The following is a 23,454-nucleotide window of genomic DNA, read 5'->3' as shown; positions in this document are numbered from 1 at the left end:
TATCACTTTTTTTCTCATATATATGTTAACTATGTTTTCTATGGTTTTTTGGATGATCAGCTATCGTTATTGTTAGTGTATTTTATGTGCGGCCCAAACCAACTCGTCGTCTTCCAATGTGGCCCAGGGAAGCTAAAAGGTTGGACACCCCTGCTTTAGAAGAAAGCTATAATGTTCTATAAATGTTACTATTCTAAGAACATACTTTATTACTTTGGAGGGCCAGGAAAGCCGTACTTGAATTTATTGATCAACAAACCCTCAACAACAACTCCATAGCAAAATAGTACTCAAAGATAATACATTTCTTTCAGAAAGTTGTAGTGTCATAAAGTGCAGTAATCTAATGTGTTATTGATCACAATATCTTCTTGTGTTGTTGAAATGTGGGGTCATTGCTTGTACTGTAAGTTAAAAACAAGAGCAAAATCACATCATAAGCAGCCTTAATGGGAAGCATGGGTAGCCTTTATAACGTCTCCCCTACCTGGCAGCCCTTATATTCTACCATTACTACAAGAAATAACAAAGTCTATGATAAACTGATAGTTCCGCAACACCAAAGGAAGAAGGAAGGAGTGTGACTTCAGTTAAACAAGAGAATTGAGAAATTAAGGCTTATCACCAACATATATTGTGCCTTAGAAATATACTTACCTTTTGGGCCTTCCACTAAATTGAGTAATAGTTACTCCTTTACCTGGTGTTATTGTCTACACTAAAAGGGTATATGTGGGTATCTGGTCATGCAGTTTTTTTTAGAAATGCTGGTAAATTGGTGGAAAATGATGGTGCAAACTTTATCCTACGATATTACACCAGTGGCATACTGATGGAGCAGGTTTTATTATAACATTTAGGAGAGATGGTTATCAGAACATTATCATTGAAATAAATAGGTGTAACCCTTCTGCTCAACAGGCATCTATACTTCACCAGCTCTTCTTTCACCTGCGTTACGGTTTGAGGTATATCAGCCCATTTAAACACCACCTGCTGCTATCCTCGGAGAGTGCCCCACCGGGGTGCACTGTATAGGGCACAGTGACATCTATTTCATCTGCATAGTGGGTGGTACAATAAGTGGTTTCAATTATTGCAATAACAATTTTGGTAGGTTTATGCTTAGGACCAGATCTACTTAAATTTTTTAAAGAGAACTCATATACAAATCTGTGAAAAGCTGATATGTTAAATAGGAATTATGTGTATTCCAACTTTAGGCTCTGATGTTTATTTTATTTTTCTATACTCAAACAACTACGTTTATATGTAGATTTACTTGGGCAGAATATTGACAGTAAGGATATACACCGATCAGACATAACATTAAAACCACTGACAAGTGAAGTGATTAAAATTGATTGTCTCGTTATAATGGTACCTGTCAAATGGTAAGTAGGCAGCAAGTTAACAGTCAGTTCTATAAGTTGATGTGTAGGAAGCAGGAAAAATGGGCAAGCAATTTTCACAAGGGACAAATTGTGATGGCTAGACAACTGGGTCAGAGCATCTCCAAAACAACAGGTCTTGTGGGGTGTTCCAAGTATGCAGTGGTTAGTCGCTACCAAAAGTGCGACAACAGGTGAACCAATGACAGGGTCATGGGCACTCAAGGCTCAATGATGCATGTGGGGAGCAATCCCACAGAAAAGCTACTGTAGCACAAATTGCTGAAAACGTTAATGCTGGCTATGATAAAAAGATGTCAGAACACACAGTGTATCCTAGCTTGCTGCATATGGGGATGCATAGCAGCAGTATGGTCAAGTTCCCATGCTGACCCCTATCCACCGAAAAAAGCACGTACTAAGGGCATGACTATGGAGCAACGGAAGAAGGTGGACTGGTCTGATGAATCACGTTGGATTTGCGTGTGTCGTTTAGCTGAGGAAGAGATGGCACCAGAATGCACTATGGAAAGAAGGCAAGCCGGAGGAGGCAGTGTGATGTTCTGGGCAGTGCTCTGCTGAGAAACCTTGGGTCCTGGAATTCATGTAGATTTTTGCAGACCAAGTACACCACTTTAAGGTAACAGTATTCCCTGATGGCAGTGGCCTCTTTCAGCAGGATAATGCACACTGTCACATTGCAAAAATTGTTCAGGAATGGTTTGAAGAACATGACAAAGAGTTCAAAGTTTTGACTTAGCCTCCAAATTCCCTAAAACTCAATTTGATTGAGCATCTGTGAGATGTGCTGGAAAAACAAGTCTGAGCCATGAAGGCTCAACCTTGCAACTTAAAAGATCTGTTGCTTATATCTTTTTGACAGACACCACAAGACACCTTCAGAGGTCCATGTCTCGATAGGTCAGAGCTGTTTTGGTGGCACGAGGTGAACCTACACAATATTAGGCAGGTGGTTTAAATATTGTGGCTGATCAGTGTATATCTCTTGCTAGAATTTAGCACAATGTTGTATTTTTCCTTAGTGGTAAATAATAGAAATGATTGCTTTATAGTAAGAGACCTCCCCAGTTCTTTGTTTTGCATGACGTCTTAACTTGAGAACCAGGCTTCTCAACATTTTGTTTTTAAAATTTAAGTACCCCGAAGTGTATTTGTCTCTACTAACTACCCCCTCATATGTAAATATAATCAAATTAGCACTTAAAGTTATACCAAGACACCATGTATGCATTTAAATGGATTAAAAATATCCATCTGATTAGTATTTTATATTTTTTGTATAATTTTTTCAAAAGTTTAATGTTAACTTGAGTTATGTTTAACAGACTGAAGGATCCTCTTGGGCTATACGTACCACAGAGCACTTATACTTTAACTTATGTAAAAGCCATCTGTACTGTTATAATACTTAGAAGACAATCGGCTTGATTCATCAAGGAATGCATACTAAGCACAATGTGCATTTTTTCTAAAACGCATGTAAATCGGGTATAATTAAATTAATAATTTCAACAACAAACGGATTTGAACATACGTGTTGTGATGAATATGAGTCATGGGGCGAATCTAGAAAATTGTGATTTAGGCCCCCCCCCTTTCTTACTTCTGAGGCTGCCGCAGCTGCACACTATGTGCAGGTCTGCTCGACAGTGACAGACAGGTACAGTGTGTTGCCCGGCTGCTCTGATTGTGTTTAAAACACAATCAGAGCAGCCTGGCAGCACAATGTCCCTGCCTGTCACTGCCGAGCGGACCTGCACATAGTGTGCAGCCGCCGGCAGCAAGCCCCTGCTAGGGGGGCGATTGCCCCGATCACTCCCCCCTGGATCCGCCACTGTATGAGTCTAGGTATGTTCTGCTCTACTAGACACTGCAGGATATGTCCAATACATATGTGGAATATATGATCACAAAAGAGCGCACATAAAACAAAAAAAACTATTCAATTAATGTTACCTGTTAATAATATAGACATTTCTGATAAAACATTTAAAAAGTAACATTGTAACATAGTAACATAGTTGATGAGGTTGAAACAAGACACCAGTCAATCAAGTTCAACCTATTTTGGATCTCCTGCGATCCTGCAGTTATATTTGAAATTCATCCAGAGTAAGCAACCGCCAATCTGTTTCAATCGTAAAAATCCCCCCAGACTCAATTTTGCAGTCCTATTTTTACCCTATATCCACTACAATCCTACATTTTAATTAACGGTCGTATCCCTGGTTACACCTTTCCGCTAAAAATTTGTCTAACCCTTTCTTAAACATTGAAAAGGGGAGAGAATAGAGCTGTGATCAAGGGCACTCTAAAGTCTAAATTAATAATTGTAAATTTTTATTAGTATGCATTAAAAATGTCCCTGTATACGGAACATACCTCTTTGGTAATACAAATAGAATAGCGAAATATTAAACAATGGAAATGTAAACAATTGAGTGAAAATATACAAATATCTGCTAAAAGAGGTAGCTTTGAACTACCCTAGCACGCCGCTATTGAGATATTGTGATAATAACGTATTCTTGATAATAATGTAGTTTCTATAACTATTGCTATGTATAAGTTAAGAGATCCAGACTAAAAGTATATTATTGGTGATCTGTTCATAATCGGATCAAATACTGGAAGGATGGCAGCTGCCTATTATCTACAGCCCCTTCTCTATCCCTCCTATGTGTATTCTGTACGCTGTTCCTAATAATTGGATCATGCAGGCTCACTGGGATAAGGGATTCACACCCAAGCTGTATATTTAGCCGTCATAATGAACAGGTTACTCTCCATACATTGTGTCATAGTCTGTATATCTAAACACCAAAGTTAATTTATTAGCTGTCACGATGAACAAGTTAACTTTCAAACACTGTATAAGAATAGCGCTATAAAGGCGCAGAGTGTCTGAATCTAATAGTAAAAATGTAATTATAAATAAGCAGGGTAGCGGCGTTCTGTGCCGTCTCCTGCTATATTAAAGTTAAGAAATCCAGACTAAAAGTATGTTATTAATGATCAGTTGGTAATCAGATCAAATTAAGAAAGGATGGTAGCTGCCTATTGTCTGCAGCCCCTTTTCCGCCCCTCCTATGTATATTCAACACACTGTTCCTAATGATTAGATCAAACAGATTCACTGGGGTAGGGGATTAACACCCAAGCTGTATAATTAGCCATCCCAATAAACAAGGTAATCTCCATACATTGTATCATAATCTGTGTATCTAAACCCCAAAGTTGTATAACTGGCTATCACGGTGAGCAAGCTGACTTTCACACACTGTATGAGGATAGCGCTCTACAAGGGCAAAGTGTCTGAATCTAATAATAAAGATTTTTGTTATAAATCAGCAAGATAGCGGCGTGCTGTGCTGCCAACGCGCGTTACACTATCTTTTTCAAGGCAACCAGATAGAGCCTATAGTCAGTCTTTTATAGTCTGAGACTGCACCCCTAAAAGATGTCACTCCTAGAGACGTTTATAGCAACCAGGAAGTTCCTGGTTGATAGACAGGTCAGTTGACCAATAGAAAATCTTTTGTTGTTGTTCTTATTACATTTGGTCTCCGTTTTTTTCGGATCAGAGGATAAGGTGCCTGACTGTATATTGTAACTATATTATGGATTACTGATGTCAAAACGGTACCACTACATGTAAGTTAGTAGCAATTGATTTGCATGTGTATTCTGTGATGGTTATCGAGCCTCATTACTACTGGGAATCTCTATATAACATGCAGTTTTGATCCCTATAAAATGTACATTATTGCAAATTTTCTTAAACATATCTATTGAATCTGCCATCACAACCATGCCCTTACTGTAAAGAACCCCTTCCTTTGCTGGTTGTGAAATTTCCTCTCCTCTAACCTTAGGGGGTGACCATGTGTCCTGTGTATAGTCCTTGGGGTAAAAAGTTCCAATGAAAGTTCTCTGTATTGACCCCTAATGTATTTGTACATAGTAATCATACGCCTCTTTTCTAAAGTAAACATGCCTAAACTGGCTAACCTTTCCTCATAACTTAATGACTCCATACCCTTTATCAATTTTGTCACCCTTCTCTGAACCATTTCTAGTTCCAAATTATCTTTTTTATAGAGTGGTGCCCAGAACTGTACTGCATATTCAAGATGAGGTCTTACAGTGACAAACTACACTGTCTTCAATTGCATCTATGCCCCCTTTTATGCATGCCAATACTTTGTTTGCCCTTGCAGCTGCTGCTTGACATTGAGCACTATTGCTAAGTCTACTGTCTATGAGCACTCCTAAATCCTTTTCCATTATAGATTCTCCTAAATTAATTCCATTTCATTTATAGATTGCGTACTTGTTTTTGATCCCTGAACCTTACATTTATCTGTGTTAAACCTGATATTCCATTTGGCCGCCCAATCCTCCAGTTTATTTAAGTCCCTCTGTAGAGAAGCTACATCTGCAAAAATAGAAACTTTACTCTCTAAACCATCACCAAGGTCATTAATGAATATATTAAAAAGGAGTGGCCCCAGCACAGAATCTTGAGGTACTCCACGTAAGACTTTTGACCAATTAGAAAATGTTCCATTTATCACAACTCTCTGTTCCCTATTCTCTAACCAGTTTTCGATCCAAGTACAAATGTTGATTCCTAGACCCAGTTCCCTAATTTTGTAAACCAACCTCTTGTATATGGATTTCTATCTCATGTGGGATAGAGAATTCTTTAAGTAAACACCACATAAACGTAGGAGTATATTAACGGCACTGGTTCAATTCTCCGATCTCACCCAAACTATTCTATTCTGCCAATGAATTGTGGTTGTATCTATGTTGTTTTCATTCAGTATACACACATATAGACGAGTACTTAATACAGCATATACACAAGGCACAAAGTGGTTCCTTTGCATATATAAGTTATGTTCTACATGCAGAGTTTTTGCTATAATTTATTTCTGAGTCATTATGAAGAACATATTGTTATGTGCAGCAGAATTGAGGAACATTACAGATTTTGGCTGTGGCTTTGTGTGTAATAAACAGCTAGAAAATAGCATTTAGCCAGTAAGTTTCTTAAACCATTCAAGCCATACTTACCAACTCTACAATGTTGGTATCCGGAAGGCTGCGGGGGAGGTGGACGTCATGGGGGGCTGGCCTCCAAAATTTGCGTCATTTTGGACCCGCCCCCGTGACGTCATGACACAAAACGCGTCATTTGACAGCGGGGGGCGGGGCCAAACGCCACGATTCACCAGGAATCGCGGCGTTTGTGACCTAATTCTGCCCACTTCACTAGGAAGTGCGGGAGTCTCCCAGACATTCCGGGAGAGTTGGCAAGTATGATTCAAGCTGTTCTTTTAAATGTCCCATCCTCCTTCACTGAAATAGTTCAATAGTATTATGACCTGTATAGAACTATCTGCTTGCTAGAAAATCATATTTTAATTAGATGTGTTATAATCATTTGCTGGCGTTAAGCATTGCTTTGGACTGCAGTGGTTGTTAAAATAATATGTAAGGATACTTTGTGTTGATATTTACAACAATGCAGCAGATTTAAGATACTAAGCAAAACTTTCCACTAAAAGTGACACTCCAAGTCCAATTTTATTATATTTTTATATTGAGAACACTGGTTTAAAATTTGCATACTAGAGTATTTATTGTATATTGTATTTACGAGTATACACTTCTGTCTAAATATCACACATGGCTATAAACTGAGAAATATGTTTATTTACCATTAAATTATATAAAGCTATACTGGAGTGGTTTAATACAAGAACAAAAAACATAAGTGATCAATTCAAAGTCTAGACCTCAATCCCATTGAGAATCCCTGGAATGATTTGGAAATTGTAACTCTCCGTCTAACCTGATGGAACTTGAATATTACAAATACAATGGATGACAATTGCAGTGTTCACATGTGGACAGATGGTAGAGACTTACCCAGATAGGCTCACAGCTTTATTGCACCTAAAGGTTTTTCTATCAAGTATTTTACTTGTATTACAATAGATATAATTAACCCATTTTGTTTTATGATGTAAGAAAATGAGTAAAATGTGAAGAATATTTTTATAGTTTTATGTATTTGTTTTATATATACATATTTATTTTTGCACAAACATTGCCCTAAGGCAGATGATGCCCTGGTGGTCATAGCCCCTGCACCTAGGATAGTTATAGCCATGAGTTTATGCTCTATATACTAGAGAACATCTGTTTTTACTTTTTCTTCCTAGATTTTGTTGTGAAAGAAAATACATTTTAAATACATGTTACAAATTATTTTCAGCGTGAATTTTAAAAATTGATTTTACAGTTGCAAAACTAGAACAGTTTTATTCATCAGGACACTAATGCTGTATGTTAAAAGGTAAGAAGGGGTGTAACTTAAAAACAGACACACACACATACAAAAGTATGTTGTAATAAAAATGAATATTGAAAACTAGCAAATGATAAAGGACATATTGTATATGTGACACTATAAAGAGTGGAATTACAGCTGCAGCCAGGGCCATCTTTTCCATTGGGCACGATGGGCAGGTGCCCGGGGGCCCCACAAGCAAGGGGGCCCTATAGGCAGGGTTCTTAATTAGAATAAATAATCCTGCAAAAGAAAAAACCTGCAAAAAAAACCTTCAAGGGTCACTGAGCAAGTACATCTATCTGTCTCTATCTCTATATATTTATATCTGTATCTCTATATATCTCTCTATATATCTCTCTCTCTCTCTATATATATATATATATATATATATATATATATATATATATATATATGTAGGGGCCCCGGTGCACTGCTTTGCCCGAGGGCCCATAATGTTGTTAAGATGGCCCTGGCTGCAGCAATCCATTCAGTTGCTATGGAGCCGGGTGTTGAGGATAGTCCCCCTATGCTGGTCCATCCTCTATGAAGGCCTCTGCTCTCTTGTGTATGTGTAGGGGAGCTCAGCAGAGCAGAATTGGGCCCTATGTAGCATATAGACCAGCATGGATGAGCAAATCACAAATGTTGCGATGGAGCCCGGTGATTGCATGTTATGCCCCTAATTATAATCCAAAAATCCAAATTTTACTTTCATCAGTTATTTAAATGATATGAAATACTTCTCAACAATAGGAAGCACATTGTGATTTACTGACGCATTGTGTTTATTTCAAAGTGTTTATTTTCCTACATTACAACGCAGTCTACTGTACCTGAAAAGGTCCTGAACCATTTTGGCTTCTTATCCCAGAAGATGAAGAGATAGTAAACAGGTACACCAGTTAGGGTGATTGCAAAGCCAATCCCAGTGTTTATGGGGTCTGCATATAGTGACAAAGTAACCATAAGCAGACAGGCGAAGGAGAACAATGCTGGAATAATAATTGGCACCTGAAATAAAAACAAATTAAATAAACTAATTATCATTATGAATTGTACATACAAGATAAACGACTAGTTGGCTGCATCATGTTCATATTATATTTACATTGTTTTCCTTCACATAATCTTCTAGGAAGAACCGTTGAACAGTTTTATATTTTAGCTGCGCTAAGCAGTTGGGGGTAGGGGGGATATTTATTTAGTACATACAGGCTGGCAGACTAATAGGTGTAGCATCATTTTCATGTAAATGTGGACAGTAAGGTTAATAATATTTTGCCAATTGCATATACATATTGCTTATACTCTAAACCAACTTGAATGATTATTTATGGTCATTCCACAGGTGTTTAAAATAATCAATACCAAAAATGAGTTTGAAGCTAAAACTATGTAAATTTAATTCAAAATAATTCCAGCATAAATAAGCATGGCTTCCAGTAAAATAACTTGGCATACTATTGAAATATTAGCTTAGAGTATCATCATTCAAACGTACCGAAACTAAAGCTTAGATGAGAATATGCTACTATGTTAGTTTCAACCATCCTATGCTAGAACATTTTGTGAGCTAGCAATGGCCATCCTACATTAAAAAAATAAATATTTATGAATAAAGGCTATTTCTTCCTACTTATAAAGACCTGAAACCTACTTATAAAGCAAAAAAAAACAAAAATCAGTATCACATACGACATAACACAAACTTTTTGTCAACATTTCACAAAACTGTTTCCAGGGCCATTTCATATAAGTTCATATATAGTAGGGATGTGCACCGGCGACTTTTGAGGTCTCGTGTTTTGTGTTTTGGATCCGGATTTTCGTTATTTTTGAGGTTCGGATTTGTCTCGCAAAACACTTGACGAAAGGTCTCGGTTCGGATTTAAGGTATTGGATTCGGATTTTTTTTGAAAAAAACATAAAAAGTTTAAAAATCAAGTTTTTGGGCTTATTTTCACTCCTAGGCTATTATTAACCTCAATAACATTCAATAACAAGCATTTCCACTAATTTACAGTGTATTCTGAACACCTCACAATATAGTTATTAGTCCAAAACGTTGCAACAAGGTATCTTTCTGGACTGCGTAGAGGAGTGGGTCACCACAATATATTAAAAACCCTGAACTTTTATGAATCGCACCAATAAATGTACCTGGACTGCGTAGAGGAGTGGGTCACCACAATATATTAAAAACCCTGAACTTTTATGAATCGCACCAATAAATGTACCTGGACTGCGTAGAGGAGTGGGTCACCACAATATATATAATAAGAAAACCATCAACTTGTTTGATTCGCACCAATAAATGTACCTGGACTGCGTAGAGGAGTGGGTCACCACAATATATTAAAAACCCTGAACTTTTATGAATCGCACCAATAAATGTACCTGGACTGCGTAGAGGAGTGGGTCACCACAATATATTAAAAACCCTGAACTTTTATGAATCGCACCAATAAATGTACCTGGACTGCGTAGAGGAGTGGGTCACCACAATATCTTAAAAACCCTGAACTTTTATGAATCGCACCAATAAATGTACCTGGACTGCGTAGAGGAGTGGGTCACCACAATATATTAAAAACCCTGAACTTTTATGAATCGCACCAATAAATGTACCTGGACTGCGTAGAGGAGTGGGTCACCACAATATCTTAAAAACCCTGAACTTTTATGAATCGCACCAATAAATGTACCTGGACTGCGTAGAGGAGTGGGTCACCACAATATATTAAAAACCCTGAACTTTTATGAATCGCACCAATAAATGTACCTGGACTGCGTAGAGGAGTGGGTCACCACAATATCTTAAAAACCCTGAACTTTTATGAATCGCACCAATAAATGTACCTGGACTGCGTAGAGGAGTGGGTCACCACAATATATTAAAAACCCTGAACTTTTATGAATCGCACCAATAAATGTACCTGGACTGCGTAGAGGAGTGGGTCACCACAATATATTAAAAACCCTGAACTTTTATGAATCGCACCAATAAATGTACCTGGACTGCGTAGAGGAGTGGGTCACCACAATATATTAAAAACCCTGAACTTTTATGAATCGCACCAATAAATGTACCTGGACTGCGTAGAGGAGTGGGTCACCACAATATATATAATAAGAAAACCATCAACTTGTTTGATTCGCACCAATAAATGTACCTGGACTGCGTAGAGGAGTGGGTCACCACAATATATTAAAAACCCTGAACTTTTATGAATCGCACCAATAAATGTACCTGGACTGCGTAGAGGAGTGGGTCACCACAATATCTTAAAAACCCTGAACTTTTATGAATCGCACCAATAAATGTACCTGGACTGCGTAGAGGAGTGGGTCACCACAATATATTAAAAACCCTGAACTTTTATGAATCGCACCAATAAATGTACCTGGACTGCGTAGAGGAGTGGGTCACCACAATATCTTAAAAACCCTGAACTTTTATGAATCGCACCAATAAATGTACCTGGACTGCGTAGAGGAGTGGGTCACCACAATATATATAATAAGAAAACCATCAACTTGTTTGATTCGCACCAATAAATGTACCTGGACTGCGTAGAGGAGTGGGTCACCACAATATATTAAAAACCCTGAACTTTTATGAATCGCACCAATAAATGTACCTGGACTGCGTAGAGGAGTGGGCACTGGGCACCACAATAAAATATATAAAAAACCTTCAACAGGTCTGCATTACACTACACATACGGCTGCTCCTCCATCCTCTCCATCATATACATGTTGGAGTTTTAGCGTGTGACAACCTCTTGTTTTTGATAATGTCAGTGCATTTTGAATATTTTTCAATTTGCCCCACACCACTGAATGTACTTTATCTATGATACGCATCTATCTATCTTGACTGCGTAGTGTGGTGGCCCCGGTACACAATTTGGTACCGAGGCCACAATATAATTAAAAAACCCTCCACGTGTCAGAATTCCACCAAACAAGTATCTGGACTGCGTAGTGGGGTGGCCCCGGTACCCAACTTGATACCGGGGCCACAATAAAATAAATACACCCTCCACGTGTCAGAATTCCACCAAACAAGTATCTGGACTGCGTAGTGGGGTGGCCCCGGTACCCAACTTGATACCGGGGCCACAATAAAATAAATACACCCTCCACGTGTCAGAATTCCACCAAACAAGTATCTGGACTGCGTAGTGGGGTGGCCCCGGTACCCAACTTGATACCGGGGCCACAATAAAATAAATACACCCTCCACGTGTCAGAATTCCACCAAACAAGTATCTGGACTGCGTAGTGGGGTGGCCCCGGTACCCAACTTGATACCGGGGCCACAATAAAATAAATACACCCTCCACGTGTCAGAATTCCACCAAACAAGTATCTTGACTGCGTAGTGTGGTGGCCCCGGTACACAATTTGGTACCGAGGCCACAATATAATTTAAAAACCCTCCACGTGTCGGAATTCCACCAAACAAGTATCTGGACTGCATAGTGGGGTGGCCCCGGTACCCAATTTGATACCGGGGCCACATTACCTCCTCCAATTTCCAAGTGTAGTGTTTATAACATCTTAACACTACACTAATTCTAGCACGTCAAAACCTCTTGTTTTAAATAATGACAGGGCATTTAACTTTTGATTTAATTTATTGAATTTGTTGGCATTTTCTTTTACTTTTTGAACATGGCAAACGACTGTTGAATGGTCACATAATGCCAAAAAAAAAGGTGCAAGATGGAATTGTCCTTGGGCCCTCCCACCCACCCTTATGTTGTTGAAATAGGACATGCACACTTTAACAAACCAATCATTTCAGCGACAGGGCCTACCAAACAACTGTGGCTGAAATGATTGGTTTGTTTGGGCCCCCACACCAATAAAACAATTCATCTCTCCCTGTACAAACTAAACAGGCTCTACTGAGGAAAGATGTCGTCCTTATCCTCAACCTCTGATTCCTCTCCCCCTACAGTGTGTACTTCCTCCTCCTCACACATTATCAATTCATCCCCGCTGGACTCCACAACCACAGTCCCTCTGTACTGTCTGGAGGGCAGTGCTGTACTTCATTGAGGAATTGATTATTCATTTTTATAAACATCATTTTTTCAACGTTGTGAGGAAGCAACCTCCTTCGCCGCTCACTGACCAGGTTCCCCGCTGCACTAAAAACTCTTTCCGAGTACACACTGGAGGGGGGACAACTCAGTTAAAAAATAGAGCCAGTTTGTACAGGGGCTTCCAAACTGCCTTTTGGAGTTCTACCACGTCACTACCTCTAGTTAATTTAGATTGCAAGGCTTGTAAATATAAATACTTTGAAGATAAAAAAAAGCAGGCTGCACAGACTGTGGAGCTAGAAAGTGAAATTAAATGGACCACGTTACTTTGGTGGCTATCTATGCCCCCCCCCCCCCCGCCCTACACTTGTAGTTGAATATAAATAAAGCAGCCTGCATAGACTGTAGAACTAGCAATTCAAATATACAAAGAAATGGACAAAGGCAGTTTGGTATCTGTCTGCATCAGATCCCCTCTCCACTAGGAGTAAAACAGAAAACTTTTCAGCCGTTATATAATCTAGAATATAAATAGAAATTGAGAAATGCAATTTGGTATCTGTCTGCATCATAATCATCAACATCCTCCTCAGCACCAGCTACATCAATATCCTCCTCCCAGTGCACAACATTCACACCTTCATTAGCCAAATCTGTAACTGGACTGTGGGTGATCCTTCCAGCATATGCAGAGGGCGTGCTGCAAATGCTGGATGGAGTCACCTCTTCCCGTACAGTGATGGGAAGGTCAGGGTTCACAACCAACAACACCCTTGGACTCGCCTTGGGGATTTGTGATGTCATCTGTTTAGAAGGCAGAGTTCTTTGCTGTTTTGTTGTTGTTGCTGACAGCATAACTCTCTTAAATTTTTTGTAGGGGGGGGGAGGAGGGCTTTGATCCTTGGGTGAAGTTGGACCACTAGTCATGAACACGGGACAGGGCCTAAGCCGTTCCTTGCCACTACTTGTCGTAATTGGCATATTGCCAACTTTACGTTTCTCCTCAGATGATTTTAAGTTTCTTTTTTTGCTGTTTTTTGAGAACTTGGGCTTTTTGGATTTTACATGCCCTGTACTAGGAGATTGGGCATCATGCTTGCCAGACGACGTTGATGGCATTTCATCGTCTATGTCATGACTAGTGGCAGCAGCTTCAGCATTAGGAGGAAGTGGGTCTTGATCTTTCCCTACTTTATCCTCCAAATTTTTGCTCTCCATTATATGTAGCACAAGATACTGCAGAATGTGTGAACTTGGTAATATTGCAGTACCAATGGACTTATAATGCTGGATTGGTTTTGCAAATTTGGTTATAATTATTATATTTTTTTATTTTTTTTTAATTTTTTATTTTTTTTTACTTTTTTTTTATTTTTTACAAACTTGGGAATAATGGGGAAATAACTATGCCCTTAGAAGCACAGAGCACAGGACACAGCACCACTGGACTGAACAGGACACGGCACAGGACCCAGCAGCACTACGGAACTCAGCAGAACAGAGCACAGGACACAGCACCACTGGACTGATACTGCAGAATGTGTAAACTTTGTAATATTGCAGTACCACTGGACTTTTACTGCTGAATGTGTGAACTTGGTAATATTGCAGTACCAATGGACTTATAATGCTGGATTGGTTTTGCAAATTTGGTTATAATTATTATATATTTTTTTTTTTTTTTAATTTTTAATTTTTTTTTACTTTTTTTTTATTTTTTACAAACTTGGGAATAATGGGGAAATAACTATGCCCTTAGAAGCACAGAGCACAGGACACAGCACCACTGGACTGAACAGGACACGGCACAGGACCCAGCAGCACTACGGAACTCAGCAGGACAGAGCACAGGACACAGCACCACTGGACTGATACTGCAGAATGTGTAAACTTTGTAATATTGCAGTACCACTGGACTTTTACTGCTGAATGTGTGAACTTGGTAATATTGCAGTACCAATGGACTTATAATGCTGGATTGGTTTTGCAAATTTGGTTATAATTATTATATTTTTTTTTTTTTTTTTAATTTTTTATTTTTTTTTACTTTTTTTTTATTTTTTACAAACTTGGGAATAATGGGGAAATAACTATGCCCTTAGAAGCACAGAGCACAGGACACAGCACCACTGGACTGAACAGGACACGGCACAGGACCCAGCAGCACTACGGAACTCAGCAGGACAGAGCACAGGACACAGCACCACTGGACTGATACTGCAGAATGTGTAAACTTTGTAATATTGCAGTACCACTGGACTTTTACTGCTGAATGTGTGAACTTGGTAATATTGCAGTACCAATGGGCTTATACTGCAGGATTGGTTGTGAAAATTTTGTGGTAATTAAAAAATATTAAAGTAGTTTTTGGTATTTTATAAAAAAAACTTTTTTTTATTTTTTTAAACACAGGGGAATATTGGGGAAATAACTATGCCCTTAGAAGCACAGAGCACAGGACACAGCACCACTGGACTGAACAGGACACAGCACAGGACCCAGCAGCACCACTGACCTCAGAAGGACAGAGCACAGCACACAGCACCACTGGACTGATACTGCAGAACACAGCACAGCACAGCACAGCACAGCACTAAACAGCACAGCACTAAACAGCACAGAACTAAACAGCACAGAACTAAACAGCACAGAGGACCACCTAACACACCCTCCCTCTACCCTGATCAATGCCCGAGTGAAGATGGCGGCGACTAGCGGGGAATTTATAGGATCCGAGTATCGCGAGATCCGACAACGGGATTATGAGTCAGAGCCTCAGTTTCACTTTTGAATTTGGCGCCAATACCCGGATCTGTCTCGGATCCGACTCGGATCCGCAACGTTCGGGTGGGCTCGGATTTCAGAAATCCGAGCGCGCTCATCCCTAATATATAGCCATGTTGTCGGTTACAGTTGCACACAGTGAAGTCTATATTTTAGTTGGTGATACACAATCTTCTTAAATTTCCTGTGACACTGAGAAAGGATCAGTGCGGCATATCAAGATTAATGTCAGACAGACAGAGAGGTGAGTGTACCTTGAAAGGGCGATGCATCTCAGGTCGTTTGTATCGTAGATAAAGGAGTCCAACAACAGCCATACCAATAAAAAGCCATCGAGCAAAGCTAAGAAAATTAAGGAGGCTGTAGACATCTCCAATGAAAAGCATTATCATTGTTAGTGGATACTGCAAAATACAAGATCTTTTTTTTAATGAATACACTATGGTATAAGGAAATATTCACAGACATGTTTAAAAACAAAAGGTTTATATTTTAAATGAGTTTTCATTTTTAAACAAAAATATCGTGTTAACTTTTTTGCCTTTTATGCGTAGTTTAAAGATTTGTATATCATGCTTATTAAATCTGTTAAATGATAAGTATAATTGAATTACAGAAGTGTTTGGATGATTGCCATTACATATATAAGTATGTAGCCATGTGGTGCAGACTGGAGGAAGTTTAGCTTCATTAACAAAAGAGGATGTTGTTTAACTGCCCAAGTTAATATTTAATTGATTTCTATAAGGATTATACATATGTAGACACCTTTGTTCCAAAAGGAAATTTTTTTTATTTAAGCAAACTTAAAATTAGCACTAGAAATGGAGTTTAACAAATAGCTTCAGAGACATGGAAACCCAGATACCTAAAATCTGTGTTCTCTTCAGATATCCAATTGGAATAAGTGTAAATTTTTTGTAACTAGCAGCTAGTAATAGGATATGGTTAACTCTCCTCTAGTTTCCATTATTTATCATTCTCCAGAGAGAATGGGGGAGGTGGAATAGAAATATTTTTCACTCTCTAATGCTTTAATGGGTTAAGATGCTTATTACAACTGTATTTCAATTGTAAAAGAATACATTTATATAAACAGTACTTCGGTATATAAAGCTATATAACAAAGGTAAGAGGAATTTGCTATACAGAAGTAAACTTGATGCAAATTGGAAATGTTTATGGGTCCATTTTAAAATGTGCTCACTGATCATGCTGATACAATGGACAACAAAATATTCTGCATTATGATGTTCGGCCATTGGTAAAATTTAATACTGAAATCTATGAATGGCCACAGACTGGGGATGCTTATGGTATTATCCTACTTAAGAGAATAGAAGATCAATAGAAGGCAGTGATCCAGTCTATTATGTGAGCCCGTCTGTGCTCAGGTAGTGCTAGCCTTGAAATCTGAACTTTCGTGGTCCCTGAGTAGCAGAGATGAGAAGCACTCAGCTCTAGAAATAAAACCTGTTAAGGCATTACAATAACATTGAAGGATAGGAAACAATATATTTGTATACAAGCCAACAGGGACTTGTAGTTGTTTGCTCAACTTTGGGTTGAAATCATGCCCATGCTAAATAAACCATTTGAACCACTGATAAGATACTTTACTACTGAGACCTACATCCCACTCAAACTGGTGTCATTCAAACAGAAATATTATTGAATGAGTAACTACAACTTAATTTTTTTAAAAAAAACAGTATAATCTACATTGAGGAGCCAAGACGTTAATGCTTTCTACTGCACGATTGTTTTCCAAATTCTACCCAGAATGTTGTCTAGGTGTGCCATGGTGTAGTCAATAATAGTAAATTACAAAGTAGCAAAAATGAGTGAGCACAGTACAAATCCAGTTTCATATGAATGCACAAATTTTTACCGGAAGTGCAAAGAGAAGCTCAACTAAATGACAGTGGCTGCATGAAGGGCAGAGACTGGGCTGAGTTGATATTCCTTGCTGAATATGGAGTAGGCATGCTTGGGCACTCGGTATTGCACAGGGGCGAACAGAGGATTGTCGGGGGGGGGTTCCCCCCTACCCAAAAAAAACAAACACCCCCCGCGAGAGCTGCTGTATACAATACAGCACCGCCGCGGACGCTTCTTTGACAGCGCCGCGGCTGCTGTATAGGACAGTGCAGCTATAGCAACCACTTAGTTAGCGCAGGGGGGGGTTTCTGGAGACTCAGAAACCCCCCCTGCGTGCGCCACTGTTGCATCCATATGCAAAAACAATATTTCCTGTTGCCGACAAAATATTTAAGTGAGCTTCAGCTGGTGATGGAGGGAACACATTTGTGGGGGCATTCTTTGGCTAGTAAGTGGTTAAATAAGGACTGGGTACTTGGAGATGGTGGATATCAGGCTTCTCCTATACATTTAATGGGGCACCTTTTGCACTTTCCAGGTATACTTTTTATGAAAAAGACATCTATAGGCAGAATTGTTCCAATTCATTACAAACATTCAACTGTAAGTCAACATGTGTGTTTATGTTCTCTATTATTATTATTATTAATAATATTTATTTATAAGGCGCTACAAGGCATCCGCAGCGCCGTACAGAGACAAACAAAATCACAATACAATGGGAGACAGCACAGTACAGTAAACACAGCAACTCAGTACGCTCAATGCACAGCTAGAGAGGGCGGGGAAGGGGGAGGTAGGATCCGAAAACGACGGGGCCCAAGAAGGGGGGCGCGGAAGACAGGGAGACCCCCAGGGGGGAGGAGGGAGCGAAAGTGGACGTGGGGTGGAGGACCTTTGAGGAGGAGGGCTAAGTAGCTGGAGAGCAGAGTTAGAAGTGGTGGAAACAGGAGGAGAGATGGCCCTGCTCAGAGGAGCGTACAATCTAAGGGGAGGGGTGGACAGACAGAGAGACGCAGGGGAGAGAGGGAGAGTAGGGGGACAGAGGCAGAAGATAAGGTAGGAAGTTAAGTGGGAGACAGAAAGGCTTTAAGAAAAAGGTGGGTTTTTAGGGCCCGTTTGAAGCTGGACAGATTAGGGGAAGTTCTGATGGAGGGAGGGAGCTTGTTCCAGTGGAGGGGGGCAGCGCGGGCGAAGTCTTGGATACGCGCGTGGGAGGAGGTTATAAGGGGGGAAGAGAGGCGACGGTCAGAGGCAGAACGGAGAGGGCGGGATGGAGCATGAATAGAGAGGAGGGTGGAGATGTAGGGCGCAGTGGAGTTGGCGAGGGCCTTGTAGGTGAGTGTGAGGAGCTTAAAGAGGATTCTGAAGGGGAATGGGAGCCAGTGAAGGGCTAGGTAGAGGGGGGAGACAAAAGAGGAGCGGCGAGAGAGGAAAATAAGCCTAGCTGCAGTGTTAAGAACGGATCGAAGGGGATCGAGATGAGAGTGGGGGAGGCCAGTGAGGAGGAGGTTGCAGTAGTCCAGGCGGGAGATGATCAGAGAGTGGATAAGGCATTTGGTGGCATCTTGGGAGAGGAAGGGCCGGATGCGAGCGATGTTGCGCAGCTGGAAGCGGCAGGATTTAGCAAGAGAGAGGATGTGGGGGCCAAAGGAGAGAGAGGAGTCGAGGATGACACCAAGGCAGCGAAGTTGGGGGACAGGGGAGATAGAGGTGTTGTCGACAGTGATGGAGAGGTCAGAAGGGGATGGGGTATGAGAGGGAGGAAAAACTATGAGCTCAGTTTTGGCAAGGTTAAGTTTGAGGAATCGAGAGGACATCCAGGAGGAGATGGCAGAGAGGCAGGCGGACACCCTAGAGAGGAGGGAGGGAGAAAGATCAGGAGAGGAGAGGTATAGTTGAGTGTCGTCAGCGTAAAGGTGGTAGCTGAAGCCGAAGGAGCTGATGAGTTCACCCAGGGAGGAGGTGTATAGAGAGAAGAGTAAGGGTCCCAGAACAGAGCCCTGAGGGACCCCGACTGAGAGACCCAGAGGTGGTGACAGAGAAGGAACGGTGAGTAAGGTAAGAGGTGAACCAGGACAGGACTGGGCCGGAGAGGCCGAAAGACTGGAGGGTGTGAAGGAGGAGGGGGTGGTCAACGGTGTCAAAGGCTGCAGAGAGGTCAAGGAGGATGAGAAGGGAGAAGTGGCCACTGGCTTTTGCAGAGAGGAGGTCATTGGTGACTTTAGCCAGGGCAGTTTCAGTGGAGTGGAGGGGGCGGAAACCAGACTGGAGAGGATCAAGGAGGGAGTATTCAGAAAGGTAGGAGGTGAGACGGCTGCAGACGAGCCTCTCAAGAATTTTGGAGGCAAAAGGGAGAAGAGATATGGGGCGATAGTTCGAGAGAGAAGTGGGGTCGAGATTAGGTTTCTTAAGAATGGGGGATACGAGAGCATGTTTGAAGGAGGAGGGGAAGATGCCAGTGGAGAGGGAGAGATTAAAGAGGTGAGCGAGGTGGGAGCAGGTGGTGGGGGAAAGGGAGCGAAGAAGGTGGGAGGGGATGGGATCCAGGGGGCAGGTAGTGGGGGGGAAGAACATATAAGAACATATATCTATAAGAACATGTAATGACGAAATAAAAAAGCATCAACACTAACATTAATTTATACAGTGCCTGGAAATTCCATAGGGCAAAATAGGGTCATGAACTTATATGTGCACTAATATTATATGCTGCCATAAGCCAAATTGATGAAATGGGACTTTGGGGGAAATATCTACATCGACAATTTGAGGAGCAACTGAAAATCAGTGTATGTATCCGCTTTCAATGTCCTACTTGGTATTGTTTATTCACAGATTCATCGTCCTTTCAAAACTTAATATAAATGCTGAATTGGAAAAAAATACTGAAATTCATCCTTTGAATCAGCAGGGGCATTCATAAGGATATAAAATGCCATTTGGAGAACTGATTAAGCTTTTGTTACTGGTACTTTTTGCCTCAGATATTACACAAGATATATCTATTCTATTCAGATATGTTTTGGAGAAATGGTGGTGTCACACGTCGGTCCCATAGACAGGTACCGGCGTTGTTACCTTCTTCCTGTAAGCAGTGATTAAGATTACTAACTCCATTATCCAGGCATCATCTGTATTTGGTTCTGCGCATGTGCTACCTATTACCCTCACTCATGACCTCCTACCTGTTCCCATTGGTTCTAAGTATTTTGGAGCACTATTTAAACCTCCCATTGTCCCTCTGTCCAATGCCTGTTCTTCGAGTTACTCACTCTCTCTATAGGATTTGGCTTCCCTTAGTCTGACTCTCCCATTGTGGCTTGCTCGAATCTCCTGGATCATCTGAACTCCTCTCTGCTGTTGCTGTTAACGAACTGCCTGTTGCACCTGTACTCATTGCTGCTGCTCTGAAATCACCATCTACGGATTAGCTAGTTCAACGCCACTGCTGCTTCTCCATTAGAACTGCCGCTGTACCAGTAACTCACCTCTCGCTCTGAATCACCATTCACGGTTCAGCTAAGTTCTATTCCTCCGTTACTCCTGTATATTGAACTGCTGTTAACGAACTGCCTGTTGCACCTGTACTCATTGCTGCTGCTCTGAAATCACCATCTACGGATCAGATAGTTCAACGCCACCTCTGCTTCTACGCTAGAACTGCCGCTGTACCAGTAACTCACTCTTTGTTCTGAATCACCATTCACGGATCAGCTAAGTTCTATTCCTCCGTTACTTTCATATATTGAACTGTCACTGTACCAGTAACTCACCTGTTGCTTGAATCATCATTTATGGATCAGCTGAGTTCTATTTCATGTCTGCCTCTGTTTGAACTGCCACTGTGTCAATGAATCGCTTGCTTTGCTCTGAGTTATTTCCTACGAATCAGCTGATTTCTACTTCACTACTATTCTTGTCTGAACTGCAGCTGTACCAGTGATTCACCTACTATACTCTGAATTACCATTATGGATCAGCTAGTTCTATCTTAGTTACTGCTATCGTTGAACTGTTGCTGTATTAGTGATCTCCTGCAGTCATTTTGAGTTATCATCAACGCATCAAGCAAAGTTTCACTCCATTACTGTTTAAATTGAACTGTTGCGGTATCAGTGATTCTTCTGCTGTTGCCCTGAGTTACTAAATATGGATCAGTTAGTTATACATCATCATTACCTCCATCTGAACTGTTGCTGTATTAGTTTATCTGCTGTTGCTCCGAGTTGCTAACTACAGATCTGCCAACCCTAGTCCGTTACCTCTTCATTGCAACTGTATTGTGTCAGCATTCATCTGTAGTTGTCCTGGCGTATCATCTATATCTCAGTTATCATGCTCCAGTGTTGCCTTCATTTGTATTGCCACTGAACCAGGGACTATCAAGCTCTTGCTTCCAGGATCTCTCTGACTGTCTGTACCAACCTGTTGTTTCAAGCTCCACTATCACTCAGCCAGCATTCATTCAGAAGGCTGCGACTCGCAGGATAGAAGCAGCAAAGTCCATACCCTCTTTCGGGGGTCACTGGCCAAATCCTCCTACTCGTTAGACTATGCGCTCCAGAGTGAGTTCTACTCTTTGGCAGGGACAAGGGATCCACTAAACATTATTCAGATTCGTGACACATGGTCAAATTGGTGGCTTTCAGCAAATTTAGTGACTATAAATAAAAGTGGGTTCTACAGTGGTTGGACAATGAATTAGGAATTTTTATACTTTTTTTTAAGCTTTTGTTAAAGAGGTTTTATTTTGGATGAAGACAATTTATTAATATGAAAATATTTACATTGTTTTATCTTATTTTAGTATATTGTTTATATTTGATATGGTTTTATTATGTCAACTGGATCCTTGCGTGTGAGCTGATGACAGGGATATGAACAGGAATGAAGGAGTTAATTCAAAGAACAGATGTTTCTAATCAGAGATGGTGAACAAAGACTTGTAAGAATTTCTCCAAAATCTCCATTGAATCCAGGGGAGCAAAAAGGACCAAGACACGCCTATAGGCCATCTCAGCCAATTGTAATATGACATTTGTGTATTGTAATACAACCTACTTTTGTTACTGATAAAAACTGTCTGGTCTGAGACTGAAATTGATAGTGATATTATCACAGCGCAAGCTTTTCTTTTGTAAATAGGAGATGTCGACTGAGTGGGTGTCTGAGAGAGCACCAGCACAGCAAAATTCACCAGCCCTACAAGCTTTAAAGCATCGCACTCCAGCTCCAAATCAGGCGACCCAGGACCCCATACCAGAGGCCTGCACTGGACCATCCACTCTGATGCGCTGCTACGAGGACAAGTCTGTGTCCAATGAGGATTCACACTAGTCTAATGCGCCAGAGGTGAGGGAAGTAGTGTAAAAGTTAGATGTGGTAGCTGGGGGGGGAGGTGCTCTCCAACATACATAGAGGGGCACCTAGATGTGCTTTGGAAGGGAGACAGAGGATTCCCCAGCAGCAAAGAATTAACGGAGACCCCACATTTGCCTGCCACTGGGCAGTTATCCCTTGAGTGTTTATGGGAGGGGGGATTGGATCTTTGGGAGCAAGAAGAGGACAAGAACCACCAAAGTTTTCCTGCGACTTGGCAGTTGTCCCTTGAGTGTTTGGGGGAGGAGGGGTTGGATCTTTGCCAGAAACAACCAAACAAGGAGTCTCAAAGTTTTCTGGACCCTGGGCAGTTTTCACTCGATTATGTGGGGGAAGGGAGCACAGTCTCCAAAAACAGAGGACATGCAATGGGCTATTTAAGGGTGGACAAGGCTCCCAAGGGATGTTGGACTACAACTCTCCTACTATCGATGTGTGTACAGGAGTGGCATAGTTTAATTGTTGTCTCATCTTATGACACAGGGAAGCATGAAGCCCCACTCCAGCTGGATGGAATGATATGCACGCAGCTGTGGGACCCTGGTGGGAGATTGAGGAACTGTGTACTGGT

General features: G+C 40.8%; 1 protein-coding gene across 1 annotated transcript in view; it reads right to left on the bottom strand.

Annotated features, from left to right (window-relative positions):
* Positions 1-23,454, bottom strand: part of LOC142149904 (cystine/glutamate transporter-like) — a 158,232-nt gene that overhangs the window by 5,494 nt on the left and 129,284 nt on the right. Inside the window, exons 10-11 of the mRNA XM_075205453.1 lie at positions 15,875-16,024; positions 8,613-8,790 (exon numbers count right to left, since the gene is read on the bottom strand). Coding sequence (XP_075061554.1) covers positions 8,613-8,790; positions 15,875-16,024 — 328 coding nt within the window. The remainder of the gene's footprint in view (positions 1-8,612; positions 8,791-15,874; positions 16,025-23,454) is intronic.

This window comes from Mixophyes fleayi, chromosome 1, assembly GCF_038048845.1.
Source record: "Mixophyes fleayi isolate aMixFle1 chromosome 1, aMixFle1.hap1, whole genome shotgun sequence".
NCBI lineage: Eukaryota > Metazoa > Chordata > Amphibia > Anura > Limnodynastidae > Mixophyes > Mixophyes fleayi.
Note: the sequence above shows the minus strand (reverse complement) of the source record. Positions and strands in the feature narration are given on the sequence as shown.